Consider the following 17,687-nt stretch of genomic DNA (forward strand, 5'->3'; position numbering starts at 1 on the left):
TGAGTGCAGGTTGTGAGGGGTGGTTGGGTGCAAGTCTTGGGGGGCGTATGTTGATGGGTGATACATGATTGGGTGCAGGTCGTGATGGGTGGTATACGGTTGGGTGCAGGTCGTGATGGGTGGTATACGGTTGGGTGCAGGTCGTGATGGGTGGTATACGGTTGGGTGCAGGTCTTGAAGGGTGGTATACATTTGTGTGCAGGTTGTGAGGGGTGGTTGGGTGCAAGTCTTGGGGGGCGTATGTTGATGGGTGATACATGATTGGGTGCAGGTCGTGATGGGTGGTATACGGTTGGGTGCAGGTCGTGATGGGTGGTATACGGTTGGGTGCAGGTCTTGATGGGTGGTATACGGTTGAGTGCAGGTCGTGATGGGTGGTATACGGTTGGGTGCAGGTCGTGATGGGTGGTATACGGTTGGGTGCAGGTCGTGATGGGTGGTATACGGTTGGGTGCAGGTCGTGATGGGTGGTATACGGTTGGGTGCAGGTCGTGATGGGAGGTATACGGTTGGGTGCAGTTCTTGAGGGGTGGTATACAGTTGAGTGCAGGTTGGGATGGGTGGTATATGGTTGAGTGCAGCTTTTGAGGAGTATGTGGTTAGGTGCAAGTCTTGGGGGGGGGTGGAATACGGTTGAGAGCAGGTCTTGAGGGGTGGAATACGGTTGAGAGCAGGTCTTGAGGGGTGGAATACGGTTGAGAGCAGGTCTTGAGGGGTGGAATACGGTTGAGAGCAGGTCTTGAGGGGTGGAATACGGTTGAGAGCAGGTCTTGAGGGGTGGAATACGGTTGGGTGCAGGTCTTGAGGGGTGGTATACGGTTGAGTGCAGGTCATGAGGGGTGGTATACGGTTGAGTGCAGGTCATGAGGGGTGGTATACGGTTGAGTGCAGGTCTCGATGGGTGGTATACGGTTGAGTGCAGGTCTCGATGGGTGGTATACGGTTGAGTGCAGGTCTCGATGGGTGGTATACGGTTGAGTGCAGGTCTCGATGGGTGGTATACGGTTGAGTGCAGGTCTCGATGGGTGGTATACGGTTGAGTGCAGGTCTCGATGGGTGGTATACGGTTGAGTGCAGGTCTCGATGGGTGGTATACGGTTGAGTGCAGGTCTCGATGGGTGGTATACGGTTGAGTGCAGGTCTCGATGGGTGGTATACGGTTGAGTGCAGGTCTCGATGGGTGGTATACGGTTGAGTGCAGGTCTCGATGGGTGGTATACGGTTGAGTGCAGGTCTCGATGGGTGGTATACGGTTGAGTGCAGGTCTCGATGGGTGGTATACGGTTGAGTGCAGGTCTCGATGGGTGGTATACGGTTGAGTGCAGGTCTCGATGGGTGGTATACGGTTGAGTGCAGGTCTCGATGGGTGGTATACGGTTGAGTGCAGGTCTCGATGGGTGGTATACGGTTGAGTGCAGGTCTCGATGGGTGGTATACGGTTGAGTGCAGGTCTCGATGGGTGGTATACGGTTGAGTGCAGGTCTCGATGGGTGGTATACGGTTGAGTGCAGGTCTCGATGGGTGGTATACGGTTGAGTGCAGGTCTCGATGGGTGGTATACGGTTGAGTGCAGGTCTCGATGGGTGGTATATGGTTGAGTGCAGCTTTTGAGGGGTATATGGTTAGGTGGTGCAGGTCTTGGGGGTGGAATATAGATGAGTGCAGGTCTTGAGGGGTGGTATATGGTTTGGTGCAGGTCATGAGGGGTGGAATACGGTTGGGTGCAGGTCTTGGGGGGGTAGTATATAGATGAGTGCAGGTCTTGAGGGGTGGTATATGGTTTGGTGCAGGTCATGAGGGGTGGAATACGGTTGGGTGCAGGTCTTGGGGCGTGGTATATAGATGAGTGCAGGTCTTGAGGGGTGGTATACGGTTGGGTGCAGGTCTTGGGGCGTGGTATATAGATGAGTGCAGGTCTTGAGGGGTGGTATACGGTTGGGTGCAGGTCTTGGGGGGGTAGTATATAGATGAGTGCAGGTCTTGAGGGGTGGTATATGGTTTGGTGCAGGTCATGAGGGGTGGAATACGGTTGGGTGCAGGTCTTGGGGCGTGGTATATAGATGAGTTCAGGTCTTGCGGGGTGGTATACGATTGGGTGCAGGTCATGAGGGGTGGTATACGGTTGGGTGCAGGTCTTGATCTACTCTTTCCTAACAGTAAGATATCAACTGACCTGAGAGATGGTTCTCTGCCCTGACTAATGAGACAGAACAGATCTTCTTCCAGATTGGGTTATTGACTCGGTCACGGGTCCCCAATGTGTAACCAGAACCCCCAATAACAGACTCCGTGTAACATCCGTCATACAATCACATGTATAAATGTCCCTGTTTAGTTCATGTCTTAGGAGGGGATCATGTGACGCCCCATAAGGCACCTATGTGCTACATCTGATCTGAGAATAGCAGAATAAATCGGAAATTACGTCTGGTCACATTACGCTATAGAACGCCACGTATCCAGAAGTCTAAAGTCGAAGCCCGATTACCCGGGTGGAAGCTACCACCTAGTGGGGGAGGTGTAAACTACAGGTCACATGGACAGGAGGTGACAGCGGGAAGGATTATTGTGTATATAGTCATAGACTGATGACACACGGTGTATACCCCGGGTAGAGGCTACCACCTAGTGGGGGAGGTGTAAACTACAGGTCACATGGACAGGAGGTGACAGCGGGAAGGATTATTGTGTATATAGTCATAGACTGATGACACACGGTGTATACCCCGGGTAGAGGCTACCACCTAGTGGGGGAGGTGTAAACTACAGGTCACATGGACAGGAGGTGACAGCGGGAAGGATTATTCTGTATATAGCCATAGACTGATGACACATGGTGTATACCCCGGGTAGAGGCTACCACCTAGTGGAGGAGGTGTAAACTACAGGTCACATGGACAGGAGGTGACAGCGGGAAGGATCATTCTGTATATAGTCATAGACTGATGACACACGGTGTATACCCCGGGTAGAGGCTACCACCTAGTGGAGGAGGTGTAAACTACAGGTCACATGGACAGGAGGTGACAGCGGGAAGGGTTATTGTGTATATAGTCATAGACTGATGACACACGGTGTATACCCCGGGTATAGGCTACCACCTAGTGGGGGAGGTGTAAGCTACAGGTCACATGGACAGGAGGTGACAGCGGGAAGGGTTATTGTGTATATAGTCATAGACTGATGACACACGGTGTATACCCCGGGTAGAGGCTACCACCTAGTGGGGGAGGTGTAAGCTACAGGTCACATGGACAGGAGGTGACAGCGGGAAGGGTTATTCTGTATATAGTCATAGACTGATGACACATGGTGTATACCCCGGGTAGAGGCTACCACCTAGTGGAGGAGGTGTAACCTACAGGTCACATGGACAGGAGGTGACAGCGGGAAGGATTATTCTGTATATAGTCATAGACTGATGACACACGGTGTATACCCCGGGTAGAGGCTACCACCTAGTGGAGGAGGTGTATACTACAGGTCACATGGACAGGAGGTGACAGCGGGAAGGGTTATTCTGTATATAGTCATAGACTGATGACACACGGTGTATACCCCGGGTAGAGGCTACCACCTAGTGGAGGAGGTGTAAGCTACAGGTCACATGGACAGGAGGTGACAGCGGGAAGGGTTATTGTGTATATAGTCATAGACTGATGACATACGGTGTATACCCCGGGTAGAGGCTACCACCTAGTGGGGGAGGTGTAAGCTACAGGTCACATGGACAGGAGGTGACAGCGGGAAGGATTATTCTGTATATAGTCATAGACTGATGACACACGGTGTATACCCCGGGTAGAGGCTACCACCTAGTGGAGGAGGTGTAAACTACAGGTCACATGGACAGGAGGTGACAGCGGGAAGGGTTATTCTGTATATAGTCATAGACTGATGACACACGGTGTATACCCCGGGTAGAGGCTACCACCTAGTGGAGGAGGTGTAAACTACAGGTCACATGGACAGGAGGTGACAGCGGGAAGGGTTATTGTGTATATAGTCATAGACTGATGACACACGGTGTATACCCCGGGTAGAGGCTACCACCTAGTGGGGGAGGTGTAAACTACAGGTCATATGGACAGGAGGTGACAGCGGGAAGGGTTATTCTGTATATAGTCATAGACTGATGACACATGGTGTATACCCCGGGTATAGGCTACCACCTAGTGGGGGAGGTGTAAGCTACAGGTCACATGGACAGGAGGTGACAGCGGGAAGGATTATTCTGTATATAGTCATAGACTGATGACACATGGTGTATACCCCGGGTAGAGGCTACCACCTAGTGGAGGAGGTGTAAGCTACAGGTCACATGGACAGGAGGTGACAGCGGGAAGGATTATTCTGTATATAGTCATAGACTGATGACACACGGTGTATACCCCGGGTAGAGGCTACCGCCTAGTGGAGGAGGTGTATACTACAGGTCACATGGACAGGAGGTGACAGCGGGAAGGGTTATTCTGTATATAGTCATAGACTGATGACACACGGTGTATACCCCGGGTAGAGGCTACCACCTAGTGGAGGAGGTGTAAACTACAGGTCACATGGACAGGAGGTGACAGCGGGAAGGGTTATTCTGTATATAGTCATAGACTGATGACACATGGTGTATACCCCGGGTAGAGGCTACCACCTAGTGGAGGAGGTGTAAACTACAGGTCACATGGACAGGAGGTGACAGCGGGAAGGGTTATTCTGTATATAGTCATAGACTGATGACACATGGTGTATACCCCGGGTAGAGGCTACCACCTAGTGGAGGAGGTGTAAGCTACAGGTCACATGGACAGGAGGTGACAGCGGGAAGGGTTATTCTGTATATAGTCATAGACTGATGACACACGGTGTATACCCCGGGTAGAGGCTACCACCTAGTGGAGGAGGTGTAAGCTACAGGTCACATGGACAGGAGGTGACAGCGGGAAGGGTTATTCTGTATATAGTCATAGACTGATGACACACGGTGTATACCCCGGGTAGAGGCTACCACCTAGTGGAGGAGGTGTAAGCTACAGGTCACATGGACAGGAGGTGACAGCGGGAAGGGTTATTCTGTATATAGTCATAGACTGATGACACACGGTGTATACCCCGGGTAGAGGCTACCACCTAGTGGGGGAGGTGTAAGCTACAGGTCACATGGACAGGAGGTGACAGCGGGAAGGGTTATTCTGTATATAGTCATAGACTGATGACACACGGTGTATACCCCGGGTAGAGGCTACCACCTAGTGGAGGAGGTGTAAACTACAGGTCACATGGACAGGAGGTGACAGCGGGAAGGGTTATTCTGTATATAGTCATAGACTGATGACACATGGTGTATACCCCGGGTAGAGGCTACCACCTAGTGGAGGAGGTGTAAACTACAGGTCACATGGACAGGAGGTGACAGCGGGAAGGGTTATTCTGTATATAGTCATAGACTGATGACACATGGTGTATACCCCGGGTAGAGGCTACCACCTAGTGGAGGAGGTGTAAGCTACAGGTCACATGGACAGGAGGTGACAGCGGGAAGGGTTATTCTGTATATAGTCATAGACTGATGACACACGGTGTATACCCCGGGTAGAGGCTACCACCTAGTGGAGGAGGTGTAAGCTACAGGTCACATGGACAGGAGGTGACAGCGGGAAGGGTTATTCTGTATATAGTCATAGACTGATGACACACGGTGTATACCCCGGGTAGAGGCTACCACCTAGTGGGGGAGGTGTAAGCTACAGGTCACATGGACAGGAGGTGACAGCGGGAAGGGTTATTCTGTATATAGTCATAGACTGATGACACACGGTGTATACCCCGGGTAGAGGCTACCACCTAGTGGAGGAGGTGTAAGCTACAGGTCACATGGACAGGAGGTGACAGCGGGAAGGGTTATTCTGTATATAGTCATAGACTGATGACACACAGTGTATACCCCGGGTAGAGGCTACCACCTAGTGGAGGAGGTGTAAGCTACAGGTCACATGGACAGGAGGTGACAGCGGGAAGGGTTATTCTGTATATAGTCATAGACTGATGACACACGGTGTATACCCCGGGTAGAGGCTACCACCTAGTGGGGGAGGTGTAAGCTACAGGTCACATGGACAGGAGGTGACAGCGGGAAGGGTTATTCTGTATATAGTCATAGACTGATGACACACGGTGTATACCCCGGGTAGAGGCTACCACCTAGTGGAGGAGGTGTATACCTCATGGAGCGAGGGGATCCCACAAGGGGGATGTACAATATATACTGGGGGGGATGTATAAATAGCTTTGTCCACGTCCTGCGCAGCGCTCCCCAGTAAACTCTGTGCTCAGTTAGATCTTCTGTTCCTTTCGTGCTGCAATAGATCCTGTAATGTAAAAAGATCAGCGGTGACTTGACAGGGAATGCCGCCTATCCTGAGCCCCACAGCCATTATGAAGGGCAGTCACAGGGTTGCCCTTCTCTTCCTCATCACCCAGCCCTCTCTTTCCGCAGATTTTCCACTATCTCACCCCTCACTCACGCCTCCCTTGTTCCTCACTCGCCCCTCTCTTTCATGTCTCTTGCCTGTCACTTACCCCTCTTTTGCCGCTCTCTCACCTCTCTCATGCCTCCCTTGCCCCTCTCTTTCATGTCTCTCACCTGTCTCCTCTTGCCTGTCACTTTCCCCTCTTTTGCCGCTCTCACCCCTCTCTCATGCCTCCCTTGCCCCTCTCTTTCATGTCTCTCACCTGTCTCCTCTTGCTGCTCACTTTCCCCTCTTTTGCCGCTCTCTCACCCCTCTCTCACGCCTCCCTTGTTCCTCACTCGCCCCTCTCTTTCATGTCTCACCTGTCTCCTCTTGCCTGTCACTTTCCCCTCTTTTGCCGCTCTCTCACCCCTCTCTCACGCCTCCCTTGCCCCTCTCTTTCATGTCTCTCACCTGTCTCCTCTTGCCTGTCACTTTCCCCTCTTTTGCCGCACTCACCCCTCTCTCACCCCTCTTTCACGCCTCCCTTGCCCCTCTCTTTCATGTCTCTCACCTGTCTCCTCTTGCTGCTCACTTTTCCCTCTTTTGCCGCTCTCTCACCCCTCTCTCACGCCTCCCTTGTTCCTCACTCGCCCCTCTCTTTCATGTCTCTCACCTGTCTCCTCTTGCTGCTCACTTTCCCCTCTTTTGCCGCTCTCTCACGCCTCCCTTGCCCCTCTCTTTCATGTCTCTCACCTGTCTCCTCTTGCCTGTTACTTACCCCTCTTTTGCCGCTCTCTCACCCCTCTCTCACGCCTCCCTTGCCCCTCTCTTTCATGTCTCTCACCTGTCTCCTCTTGCTGCTCACTTTCCCCTCTTTTGCCGCTCTCTCACCCCTCTCTCACGCCTCCCTTGCCCCTCTCTTTCATGTCTCTCACCTGTCTCCTCTTGCTGCTCACTTTCCCCTCTTTTGCCGCTCTCTCACCCCTCTCTCACGCCTCCCTTGCCCCTCTCTTTCATGTCTCTCACCTGTCTCCTCTTGCTGCTCACTTTCCCCTCTTTTGCCGCTCTCTCACGCCTCCCTTGCCCCTCTCTTTCATGTCTCTCACCTGTCTCCTCTTGCTGCTCACTTTCCCCTCTTTTGCCGCTCTCTCACCCCTCTCTCACGCCTCCCTTGCCCCTCTCTTTCATGTCTCTCACCTGTCTCCTCTTGCCTGTTACTTACCCCTCTTTTGCCGCTCTCTCACCCCTCTCTCACGCCTCCCTTGCCCCTCTCTTTCATGTCTCTCACCTGTCTCCTCTTGCTGCTCACTTCCCCTCTTTTGCTGCTCTCTCACCCCTCTCTCACGCCTCCCTTGCCCCTCTCTTTCATGTCTCTCACCTGTCTCCTCTTGCCTGTCACTCACCCCTCTTTTGCCGCTCTCTCACCCCTCTCTCACGCCTCCCTTGCCCCTCTCTTTCATGTCTCTCACCTGTCTCCTCTTGCCTGTCACTCACCCCTCTTTTGCCGCTCTCTCACCCCTCTCTCACGCCTCCCTTGTTCCTCACTCGCTCTTCTGTTTCCCCTCTCTTGCCCCTCTCTTGCCCCTCTCTTGCCCCTCTCTTGCCCCTCTCTTGCCCCTCTCTTGCCCCTCTCACTTACAATCAGTAAGGTGCAGGATATCAGCAGGGCTTTCATGGAAACATCCAAGTCTGGTGGGAATTGCAGCACAAACTTATCATCTCGGCACAACAGTCCTCGCCACACGCGTGTAATCAGGCCGACCGAGAAGGATTTATCAGCCGAGAGGACCTACAACACATGGAGACATCACATTATAGTCTACAGTTGCAGGGCCCCAGGACTCTCCTGTGCTCTCATCACTTCCAGGCACTAGATATCCTGATCATGGTGAAGCGGTGGAGGACTGATAAAGCACTTACCTGGTGGACTTGGTCTGACATGAAGCCTTCCCCCCAACCCGGACCTTTGACTTTTAGGCAGATCTCATGATGTGGATTCAGAATGTCAAAAGATGAGGAGAAAGCAGTCCAGTTCTGATCTACGTACCCAAGGATTTGGCCTGAAGAATCACTGACCTGTAACTGAAGGACATAACATAGAACTGATGAGTTAGACCGCAGAGCACACCGACTCCATGAGTGACTCCACGACTGACCTGGAGAGCTAGACCTCATACTACACAGATCCCAAGACATAGACTTCAGAGGAAACCAACCCCAATATATAGACCTCAGATCAAACCAACCCCAGGACCTAGGCCTCATATAATACTAATCCAAGGACCTAGGCCTCATATCATACTGACCTCAGGACCTACACCTAAAATAACACTGACCCCAAGATCTAGACTTCAGAGTAAACTTACCCCAAAATATAGACCTCACATTAACCCAACCTGAGGAGCTAGGCCTCATACCATACTGATCCAAGGACCTAGGCCTCATATCATACTGACCTCAGGATTTAGATCTAAAATAACACAAGACCTAGACCCTACGTCATACTGACTCCAAGTCCTAGACTCCATATCATAACCCCAGGACTAAGACCTAAAATAACACTGATTTCTAAGACCTAGGCCCCATGCCATACTGACCCCAAGACCTAGAACCCACATCATACTGACCCCAAGACCTAATCTCATATCATACTGACCACAAGGCCTAGACCTGATATCATACTGATCAAAGAACCTAGACCTCATGCCATACTGACCAAAGGACCAAGGCCACAAATTATGCTAACCCAAGGACCTAGGCCTCATATCATACTGGTCCCAAGACCTAGGCCTAAAATCACACTGATCCTAAGACCTAGACCCCATGTCATACTTACTCCAAGACCTAGACCTAAAATCACAGTGGTCCCAAGACCTAGACCTCATATCATACTGATCCCAAGACCTCCTAGATCTTATATCTTACTGACTGAAGGACCTAGTGTTAGCATACAAGGTTTGTATTGTATAAGCAACAACCACTGCACAGCCTTGCTGTATGCCTAGTACATTGTATGGTCACTAGGTGGCAGTGTTACATTTGGGTAAGTTCCTGTTTTTGCTGTGTCTTTATAATAAAAGAGTTCAGTGGTCGTTCTGCCACAGAGCAGAGGTCAGCGACTGCACAGAATGTCTGCCTGTCCTTTGTTTAGCCTCAGAAAGTATCTCTAACAGGTTATGGGCCCAGGACATGCTGCAGAAGCCCAGGATATAACCAGATACAGCGAACTAAAGCAATCGAGTGCAGGAGACAGCAACAGAAAGACAAACAGCAGAAATGGCTGCCACCATCCCCTCAGCAAAGTTCTCCATCGCAAATCTGACAAATCAGAACTACCAATCCTGGAAATTCAAGAAGAAAATGCTGCTTATAAGAGCAGGTAGGTGGCAATGTATAAGTGCAGCCAGACCTGCGCAGCCCACAGAGGAGCGGTTAGAGGTCAGAAAGCCCAGAGACCATCTCCCTGTGCATAGACCATGGTCCAATCATAGATATATGTACCTGTCAGACTGCTGAAGACATGTGGGGAGGATTACACACAGTGCATGTAATGGAATCGGTGGGAATAGGATGGTATAGAAAGCCATCTCCTATCTCTCCAGATATCACTAAGAAGATCCAGATGAGGAATGTTCTGTATGGTCCAGAGCTAGAAAGCACTAACCGAGGCAATGTAGTCACATTTCAGGGTGACCGTTGTATCATCACAAAAGGGGATTGCTAAAATCATAGATGAACTATATCAGCTGCGCTGCAGTGAAATGGTTAAAAACAGCCAAAGAGGATAAACATTCAAACGGCATCCACACTTGGCACAGACGATTCGGGCATAGAAATTCCGATATAACAGTTGAGAATAACTATGCAAGTGGTATTAAGATGAATCCATGTGATCAGATAATGACCTGCACCAGCTGGATGAAAGGAGACATGACCAGGACACCTTTCCCCAAACTCAAAAACCTCTGGACTTAATACATTCAGATCTCTGTGGTCCAATGAAAACTATAACTCCCGGGAAGAAAAAGTACTCCCTGACCTTCACTGATGATTACGCCGGATATAGCACAGTGTTTCTACGTCACAATGAGGATGAAGTGCCAGAGAAATTAGAAGAGTATCTCACTGAAGTAAGTGATACATTTGGCAGGATGCCCCGAGTACTATGAACAGATAATGGCTCAGAAGATACAAGGGGTAAAACACAAGCCATTCTCAGGAAACATGGAATTATGTTCCAGACAACTGTTCATATAACCCAGAGCAATGGAGCTGCAGAGAGTGAAGCGCACACTGTGTGAAGGTGAGAGGAGCATGCTGGGCCAACGACATACTGGGGAGAAGCCATCATGGCTGCATGCTATCTTCAACATCGTTTGCCAGGAAAAACTCCATATGAACTGTGGAACAAAAAGAAACCAGATTTAAGAATTTTTGGAAGTAAAGCCCATGTACACATTCCAAAAGAAAAACATACAAAATGGGATGCATGTGCAAAAGGAGGAGCACTTGTGGGGTACAGGGAATCTCAAAAAGGATACAGGATTTTACATCAAGACACAACAAGGTAACAGTCAGCAGAAGTGCGATGATTGATGAAAGTTCTGTGTGTTTAACGTTTGAACAACTGACACAAACTATTCAAACTGAGAAAGAATCAACATCAGTCACTCAAGAAAATAAGGAAAGTGACACAGAAATAGAAATTACTGCAGAAAAATCAAAAGCTGAAACTGAACCAGAGATACCTTCAGTCAGAAGATCAACCAGAAGCAATGAAGGTGTTCCAGCTGAACATCTATCTTACATAGCCCGCAGAGCCGTTCAAACTGAACCAGAGATACCTTCAGTCAGAAGATCAACCAGAAGCAATGAAGGTCTTCCAGCTGAACGTCTATCTTACATAGCTCGCAGAGCCGTTCAAACTGAACCAGAGATACCTTCAGTCAGAAGATCAACCAGAAGCAATGAAGGTGCTCCAGCTGAACGTCTATCTTACATAGGTCGCAGAGCCGTTCAAACTGAACCAGAGAGACCTTCAGTCAGAAGATCAACCACAACCAATAATTGTGTTCCAGCTGAACGTCTATCTTACATAGCTCGCAGAGCCGTTCAAACTGAACCAGAGATACCTTCAGTCAGAAGATCAACCAGAAGCAATGAAGGTGCTCTAGCTGAACGTCTATCTTACATAGCTCGCAGAGCCGTTCAAACTGAACCAGAGATACCTTCAGTCAGAAGATCAACCAGAAGCAATAAAGGTGCTCTAGCTGAACGTCTATCTTACATAGCTCGCAGAGCCGTTCAAACTGAACCAGAGATACCTTCAGTCAGAAGATCAACCAGAAGCAATGAAGGTGCTCTAGCTGAACGTCTATCTTACATAGCTCGCAGAGCCGTTCAAACTGAACCAGAGATACCTTCAGTCAGAAGATCAACCACAACCAATAAAGGTGCTCTAGCTGAACGTCTATCTTACATAGCTCACAGAACCATTCAAACTGAACCAGAGATACCGTCAGTCAGAAGATCAACCACAACCAATAATTGTGTTCCAGCTGAACGTCTATCTTACATAGCTCGCAGAGCCGTTCAAACTGAACCAGAGATACCTTCAGTCAGAAGATCAACCAGAAGCAATGAAGGTGCTCTAGCTGAACGTCTATCTTACATAGCTCGCAGAGCCGTTCAAACTGAACCAGAGATACCTTCAGTCAGAAGATCAACCAGAAGCAATGAAGGTGCTCTAGCTGAACGTCTATCTTACATAGCTCGCAGAGCCGTTCAAACTGAACCAGAGATACCTTCATTCAGAAGATCAACCACAACCAATAAAGGTGCTCTAGCTGAACGTCTATCTTACATAGCTCGCAGAGCCGTTCAAACTGAACCAGAGATACCTTCAGTCAGAAGATCAACCAGAAGCAATGAAGGTGCTCTAGCTGAACGTCTATCTTACATAGCTCGCAGAGCCGTTCAAACTGAACCAGAGATACCTTCAGTCAGAAGATCAACCACAACCAATAAAGGTGCTCTAGCTGAACGTCTATCTTACATAGCTCACAGAACCATTCAAACTGAACCAGAGATACCGTCAGTCAGAAGATCAACCACAACCAATAATGTGTTCCAGCTGAACGTCTATCTTACATAGCTCGCAGAGCCGTTCAAACTGAACCAGAGATACCTTCAGTCAGAAGATCAACCAGAAGCAATGAAGGTGCTCTAGCTGAACGTCTATCTTACATAGCTCGCAGAGCCGTTCAAACTGAACCAGAGATACCTTCATTCAGAAGATCAACCACAACCAATAAAGGTGCTCTAGCTGAACGTCTATCTTACATAGCTCACAGAACCATTCAAACTGAACCAGAGATACCGTCAGTCAGAAGATCAACCACAACCAATAAAGGTGCTCTAGCTGAACTTCTATCTTACATAGCTCGCAGAGCCGTTCAAACTGAACCAGAGATACAAACTGAAAAGAATGGCGCGGTATTAGCAGGAGGTGCTCAAACCCACATGCAGCTGTGCATATATATAGGGGAGCAAATCCTGCACTTGTGGCCCATTGCTAATGACGATCCCCAGCAAAAATGCATAATGCATACAGTGGAGGATGCCCGCAGCGAACCACAAGTACCACAATAGACATCCTACACAAGATGGCAATTATGTGGATGTGATGATCAATATAACAAAATAATAGCAAAGTCCGGTGCACTCTGCGGTCTCACTAAACCCTCAAACTGATTTTAAAATTGAGAGATTAGCCAACATGTCCTACGGTGTAGGCCATATCTGAGCCCGGGCACCGCGCCAAGGTTTCTCAAGTAGCTCGGGGACCTAACACTCACCTACCTGAGCCGTATGGGCAATACCAGGAGCCAGTGGGCAAATTAGGCTACTTCCACATTAGCGTTCGGGGCTCCACTTGTGAGTTCCGTTTGAAGGGGCTCACAAGCGGCCCCGAACGCATCCGTCCAGCCCTAATGCATTCTGAGTGGATGCGGATCCGCTCAGAATGCCTCAGTCTGGCACCGTCTGTCCTCCGCTCAGCAGACGAACACCTGAATGCTGCTTGCAGCCTGGCCGTGCGGAGGCAAACGGATCCGTCCAGACTTGCAATGTAAGTCAATGGGGACGGATCCGTTTGAAGATGACACCATATGGCTCAATTTTCAAACGGATCCGTCCCCCATTGACTTTCAATGTAAAGTCTGGACGGATCCGTCTGCGGCTACTTTCACACTTAGAATTTTTCCCCTCACCCATGACGGCACCCTGTGCGACTCAGGACCTCCCATCAGGACAGGAAACCTGAGAAGATAAAAAGGACACACCTCCACCCAACACCAGTTCAGGTTTCCTGTCCTCCGGATGGGAGATCCTGAGAAGCAGCTGATGCTGAAGACGTACCTCCAAGACACCGGAGCTGGGGAAAGTCTGTGGCTGTATGCCGTGGGAAGGCCTATCCCTGGGGAGCGGTAGTTATGGGGAGCGGCTTCCGGACACCAAGATGGTGTCCGTGCGCCTATGCGCATGCGCGGGGCCATCTCCTGAGGATGATGTCGGCGGGGGGGCGGAGCTTCAGCCCTGCAGGACCCGGAAGTAGAGGCCGAAGCGAGTCTTTTAAAATACAAAACAGCGGCAGGTTCCGGCAGCCAGCTGGGGCACAATTTGGATGTGCCGCGTAGCGATCCTGGTTTGCATCATGTCGGAGCCTACAGAAGGACGCGCTGAACCCCAGGAACCCTTGAGGCCTCCAAGTCCGGTATTGGTCTGAGGATGGGGAAAAAGGAAAAAGCTTCAATGGGTGAGAGCGTTCCTTTTTATTTCTAATGTGGTGTTTCATATGATTGTCTCCCTTTTAGATCCCTAAGCCACCTAAAAAATCGTCTTCCAAGACAAAGCACAGGGAATGTGCGGAATGTAAAACGTCCCTATCTGCATCTTATCAGAAGGCGTTATGCTCAACATGTATAGATAAACTGGTAGCAGAACAATCCCAGACCCTCACTAAGTCCATGAAGTCTATTATCAAGGCATCCTTTAAAGCATTCAGTAAAAGCCGTGCCAGGTCCCCAGATAGACCAGGGAGGGATACAGAGTATGACAGTATTGAATTGGATTCATCCGACGATGGCAAAGAATCCGGACAACTATCGGACTCTTCGGATGAAGATTATTCAGGGAGATCCTTCTTTTCCCCTGAGGATACGCAACCATTACTAAAAGCGGTCAGAGCAACTATGCAGTTGGAAGACGTTAAGCAGACTAGATCAGTTGCGGACCAGGCCTTTCAGGCATTAGGCCCTAAAAAACATAGGGTCTTCCCTATTCATGAGAACATGCAAGCGATCATTAATAGGGAATGGAAAAATCCTGATAGAAAATTTTTCTTACCCTCCTTGGTGAAAAGGAAATATCCTTATGAAGAAAGTTTCCTCCACTGGGATAGGGCCCCTACGGTAGATGCTCCAGTCGCTAAGATAGCTAAGAGATCTGCCCTCCCCTTTGATGATCTGGGTTGCCTTTCGGACCCGTTAGATAAGAAAGCAGATATTTACCTAAAACTGCCGTGGGAAACTTCCGCTACTTGTCTTAGACCCGCGGTTGCAGCCACTTGGCTATCCCTGTCCTTAAGATTGTGGATTGAAGCCTAGGGAGGAAATCTTAGCTTCTCTTCCCACCTTTGCTAAAGCGGCGGATTTTCTAATGGATGCTTCTACGGATGTTATGCGCTTTGCCGCCAAATCTTCAGCTATGACGAATGCGGCAAGAAGAGCTATTTGGCTTAGATCATGGAAGGGTGACCAGGGGTCTAAGGCCAGACTCTGTGCCCTTCCGTGTGAGGGCGATAGATTATTTGGGTCCTCCCTGGATGACATCTTGGAGAAGGCATCCGACAAGAAAAAAGGTTTTCCGGTCCCTCAGAAGACTCCCTTTTTTCGTAGACCCCAGCAGGGCTTTAGAAAACAAAGGGGTAAACCATACGATAGGAAGGAAAGGGATAGATTTCCAAGAAAAACTAGCGGCTTCCTTTTTAAAACCCAGGATAGCAAACCAAAGGACAAGCAATGACTCCAGACTCCAGGTTGGGGGAAGACTCTCTGCCTTTCTCCCGGCTTGGGCGAACGTCACCCAGAACAAGTGGGTTTTGGGGGGGATAGCGGAGGGATTCAGGTTGGAGTTCCGCTCTTATCCCCAAGTCTTTTTCACCCATACTCCAACTCCAAAGGATCCTCTAAAGTCCACAGTTCTGGAGAGAGAGGTTCAGTTATTGTTGGACAAAGGGGTTGTTTGCCAAGTCCCAAAGAAGGAGGAGGGCAGGGGGTTCTACTCCCCACTCTTTTTAATAAAGAAACCCAACGGTTCTTTTCGGATGATTCTGAACCTAAAACGGCTAAACAAATTCCTGAGATACAAGAAGTTCCGGATGGAAACTATAAAGTCGTCTTTAGACCTGTTATACCAAGGTTGCTGGATGGCAAGTATAGACTTAGAGGATGCCTATTATCACATCCCAATTCACTCTTCCTCACAAAAGTATTTAAGGACGGCTGTTCAAGTAAAGGGCCAACTTCTACACCTGCAATACAGGGCACTTCCGTTTGGGGTCTCAAACCCCGAGAATTTTCACCAAGGTTGTGGCGGAGATGGTGGCATTCCTTCGATCGTCTGGGATAGTAGTTGTACCTTATCTGGACGATTTTTTTTTCGTGGCCCAAACAAGGGAGCAGTTACAAACAGAGCTCGTCCTGGTGTGCTCTCTGTTGAAGGATCTGGGATGGAAGATGAATCAGGAGAAGTCTTGTCTAACCCCTTCTCAAATTTGCACCTTTTTAGGAATGCAGCTAGATTCCACGGCTCAGAAGACATTCCTCCCTCAGAAGAAAGTGTCCTCAACAATAGAGCATGTGTGGTTCCTTTTCCGGTCCTTCCGATGTTCCATCAGAGAGGCGATGGCAGTACTGAGGCACCTGACGGCTACAATTCCAGCCGTACCATTCGCACAGATCCACACAAGACCGTTACAGTCGGACATCTTGAAGAATTGGAATGGTCTTCCTCAAACACTAGAGGAAAAATTTCATCTCTCCTCTGGAGCAAGGTACTCCCTTCTGTGGTGGACGTCCGAGAAGAACCTCTCGGTAGGAATGCCTTGGTCCTTCATGGAACCCATGCTGATAACGACAGATGCCAGTCCGTGGGGTTGGGGAGCTCATTCAGGGGGAAAATACTGGCAGGGAAGATGGGATTTAAGAACCCGGGACTGCACGTCAAATTACAAGGAGCTCAAGGCAGTAGAAAGAGTACTAAAGGTGGCAGTTCCAGAGGTCTCCAACAGGAAGTTGGTCTTTTACTCAGACAATTCAACGACAGTGGCCTATGTAAATCATCAGGGCGGAACAAAAGTACCATCCCTAATCTTCCTCTGCCAGGAAATTTTCAAAATGGCGGAAGACAGGAACCTGACCTTATCCGCAATACATTTGAAAGGGAAAGAGAATACGGTGGCCGACTTTCTAAGCCGAGTACAGCTCAGTCAGGCAGAGTGGAGTCTGAACGAGGAGATTTTTTCCCAAAGTTTGGGACCCCATCTATAGACCTCTTTGCCACCCGGAAAAACAGGAAGACACAGAGATTCTTCTCCCTAAATTATACAGAGAATCCTACAGCGGTAGACAGTCTGGCTCAGGATTGGAGCCAGGAACTCAGCTATGCCTTCCCACCTATTTCCCTAATTCCGCAGGTTCTGAAGAAAGTGCGGAGGGAGGGAGCCACCATAATCATGGTAGCCCCCAACAGCTAGGAAGTATAATAGGGTTTGGAATGTCTTTTCTTCCTTTCTAGGTTCTAGCCCTGATCCATTTAGTCCTCCAGAAATCCCTAAGATTTTAGACTTTTTACAAGCGGGCTTAGACAAAGGGCTCAAGGCCTCCACCTTAAAAGTCCAGGTGTCGGCCTTGAGCTACTTTTTTGACTTCCAATTAGCAATCCACCCGTGGGTCAAGCGTTTCCTTTCTGTCGCTGCCAGAATCTGTCCTTCTGTTAGACCTTTTTCCCCTCCTTGGGACCTGAACAGGGTCTTGACGGCCCTAACCGATAGACCCTTTGAGCCCTTATTAGAGGTCCCTATTGACATTTTATCCATTAAAATGGCTTTCCTCCTGGCTATTACCTCTGCTAGGAGGATCTCGGAGATCCAGGCCTTCTCGGCATTTCCGCCCTATACGA

The 17,687-nt window shown here is 49.5% G+C and overlaps 2 protein-coding genes and 1 long non-coding RNA gene across 3 annotated transcripts in view; 1 reads left to right on the forward strand and 2 right to left on the reverse strand.

Annotated features, from left to right (window-relative positions):
• Window positions 1-568: 568 nt before the first annotated feature.
• LOC122923926 (DNA-directed RNA polymerase II subunit RPB1-like) lies at window positions 569-1,795 on the reverse strand. Its single transcript, XM_044274799.1, has 2 exons — window positions 655-1,795; window positions 569-622 (listed from the first exon to the last, which is right to left on the reverse strand). Exons 1-2 carry the CDS (start codon window positions 1,793-1,795, stop codon window positions 600-602), a joined length of 1,164 nt encoding a protein of 387 aa, XP_044130734.1. The 3' UTR covers window positions 569-599.
• Window positions 1,796-1,968: 173 nt separating this feature from the next.
• On the forward strand, window positions 1,969-2,700 carry LOC122923928. The gene is made up of 2 exons (XR_006387340.1): window positions 1,969-2,070; window positions 2,133-2,700. It is a non-coding gene; the product is annotated as an uncharacterized LOC122923928 (long non-coding RNA).
• Window positions 2,701-2,704: 4 nt separating this feature from the next.
• The window catches only part of LOC122923927 (phospholipid scramblase 2-like), a 31,013-nt gene continuing 16,030 nt past the window's right edge, over window positions 2,705-17,687 (reverse strand). Inside the window, exons 5-7 of the mRNA XM_044274800.1 lie at window positions 8,367-8,528; window positions 8,086-8,235; window positions 2,705-6,362 (exon numbers count right to left, since the gene is read on the reverse strand). Of these exons, the coding sequence (XP_044130735.1) occupies window positions 6,324-6,362; window positions 8,086-8,235; window positions 8,367-8,528 (351 nt within the window). The 3' untranslated portion in view covers window positions 2,705-6,323. The remainder of the gene's footprint in view (window positions 6,363-8,085; window positions 8,236-8,366; window positions 8,529-17,687) is intronic.

Source organism: Bufo gargarizans, unplaced genomic scaffold, assembly GCF_014858855.1.
Source record: "Bufo gargarizans isolate SCDJY-AF-19 unplaced genomic scaffold, ASM1485885v1 original_scaffold_2076_pilon, whole genome shotgun sequence".
Lineage (NCBI taxonomy): Eukaryota > Metazoa > Chordata > Amphibia > Anura > Bufonidae > Bufo > Bufo gargarizans.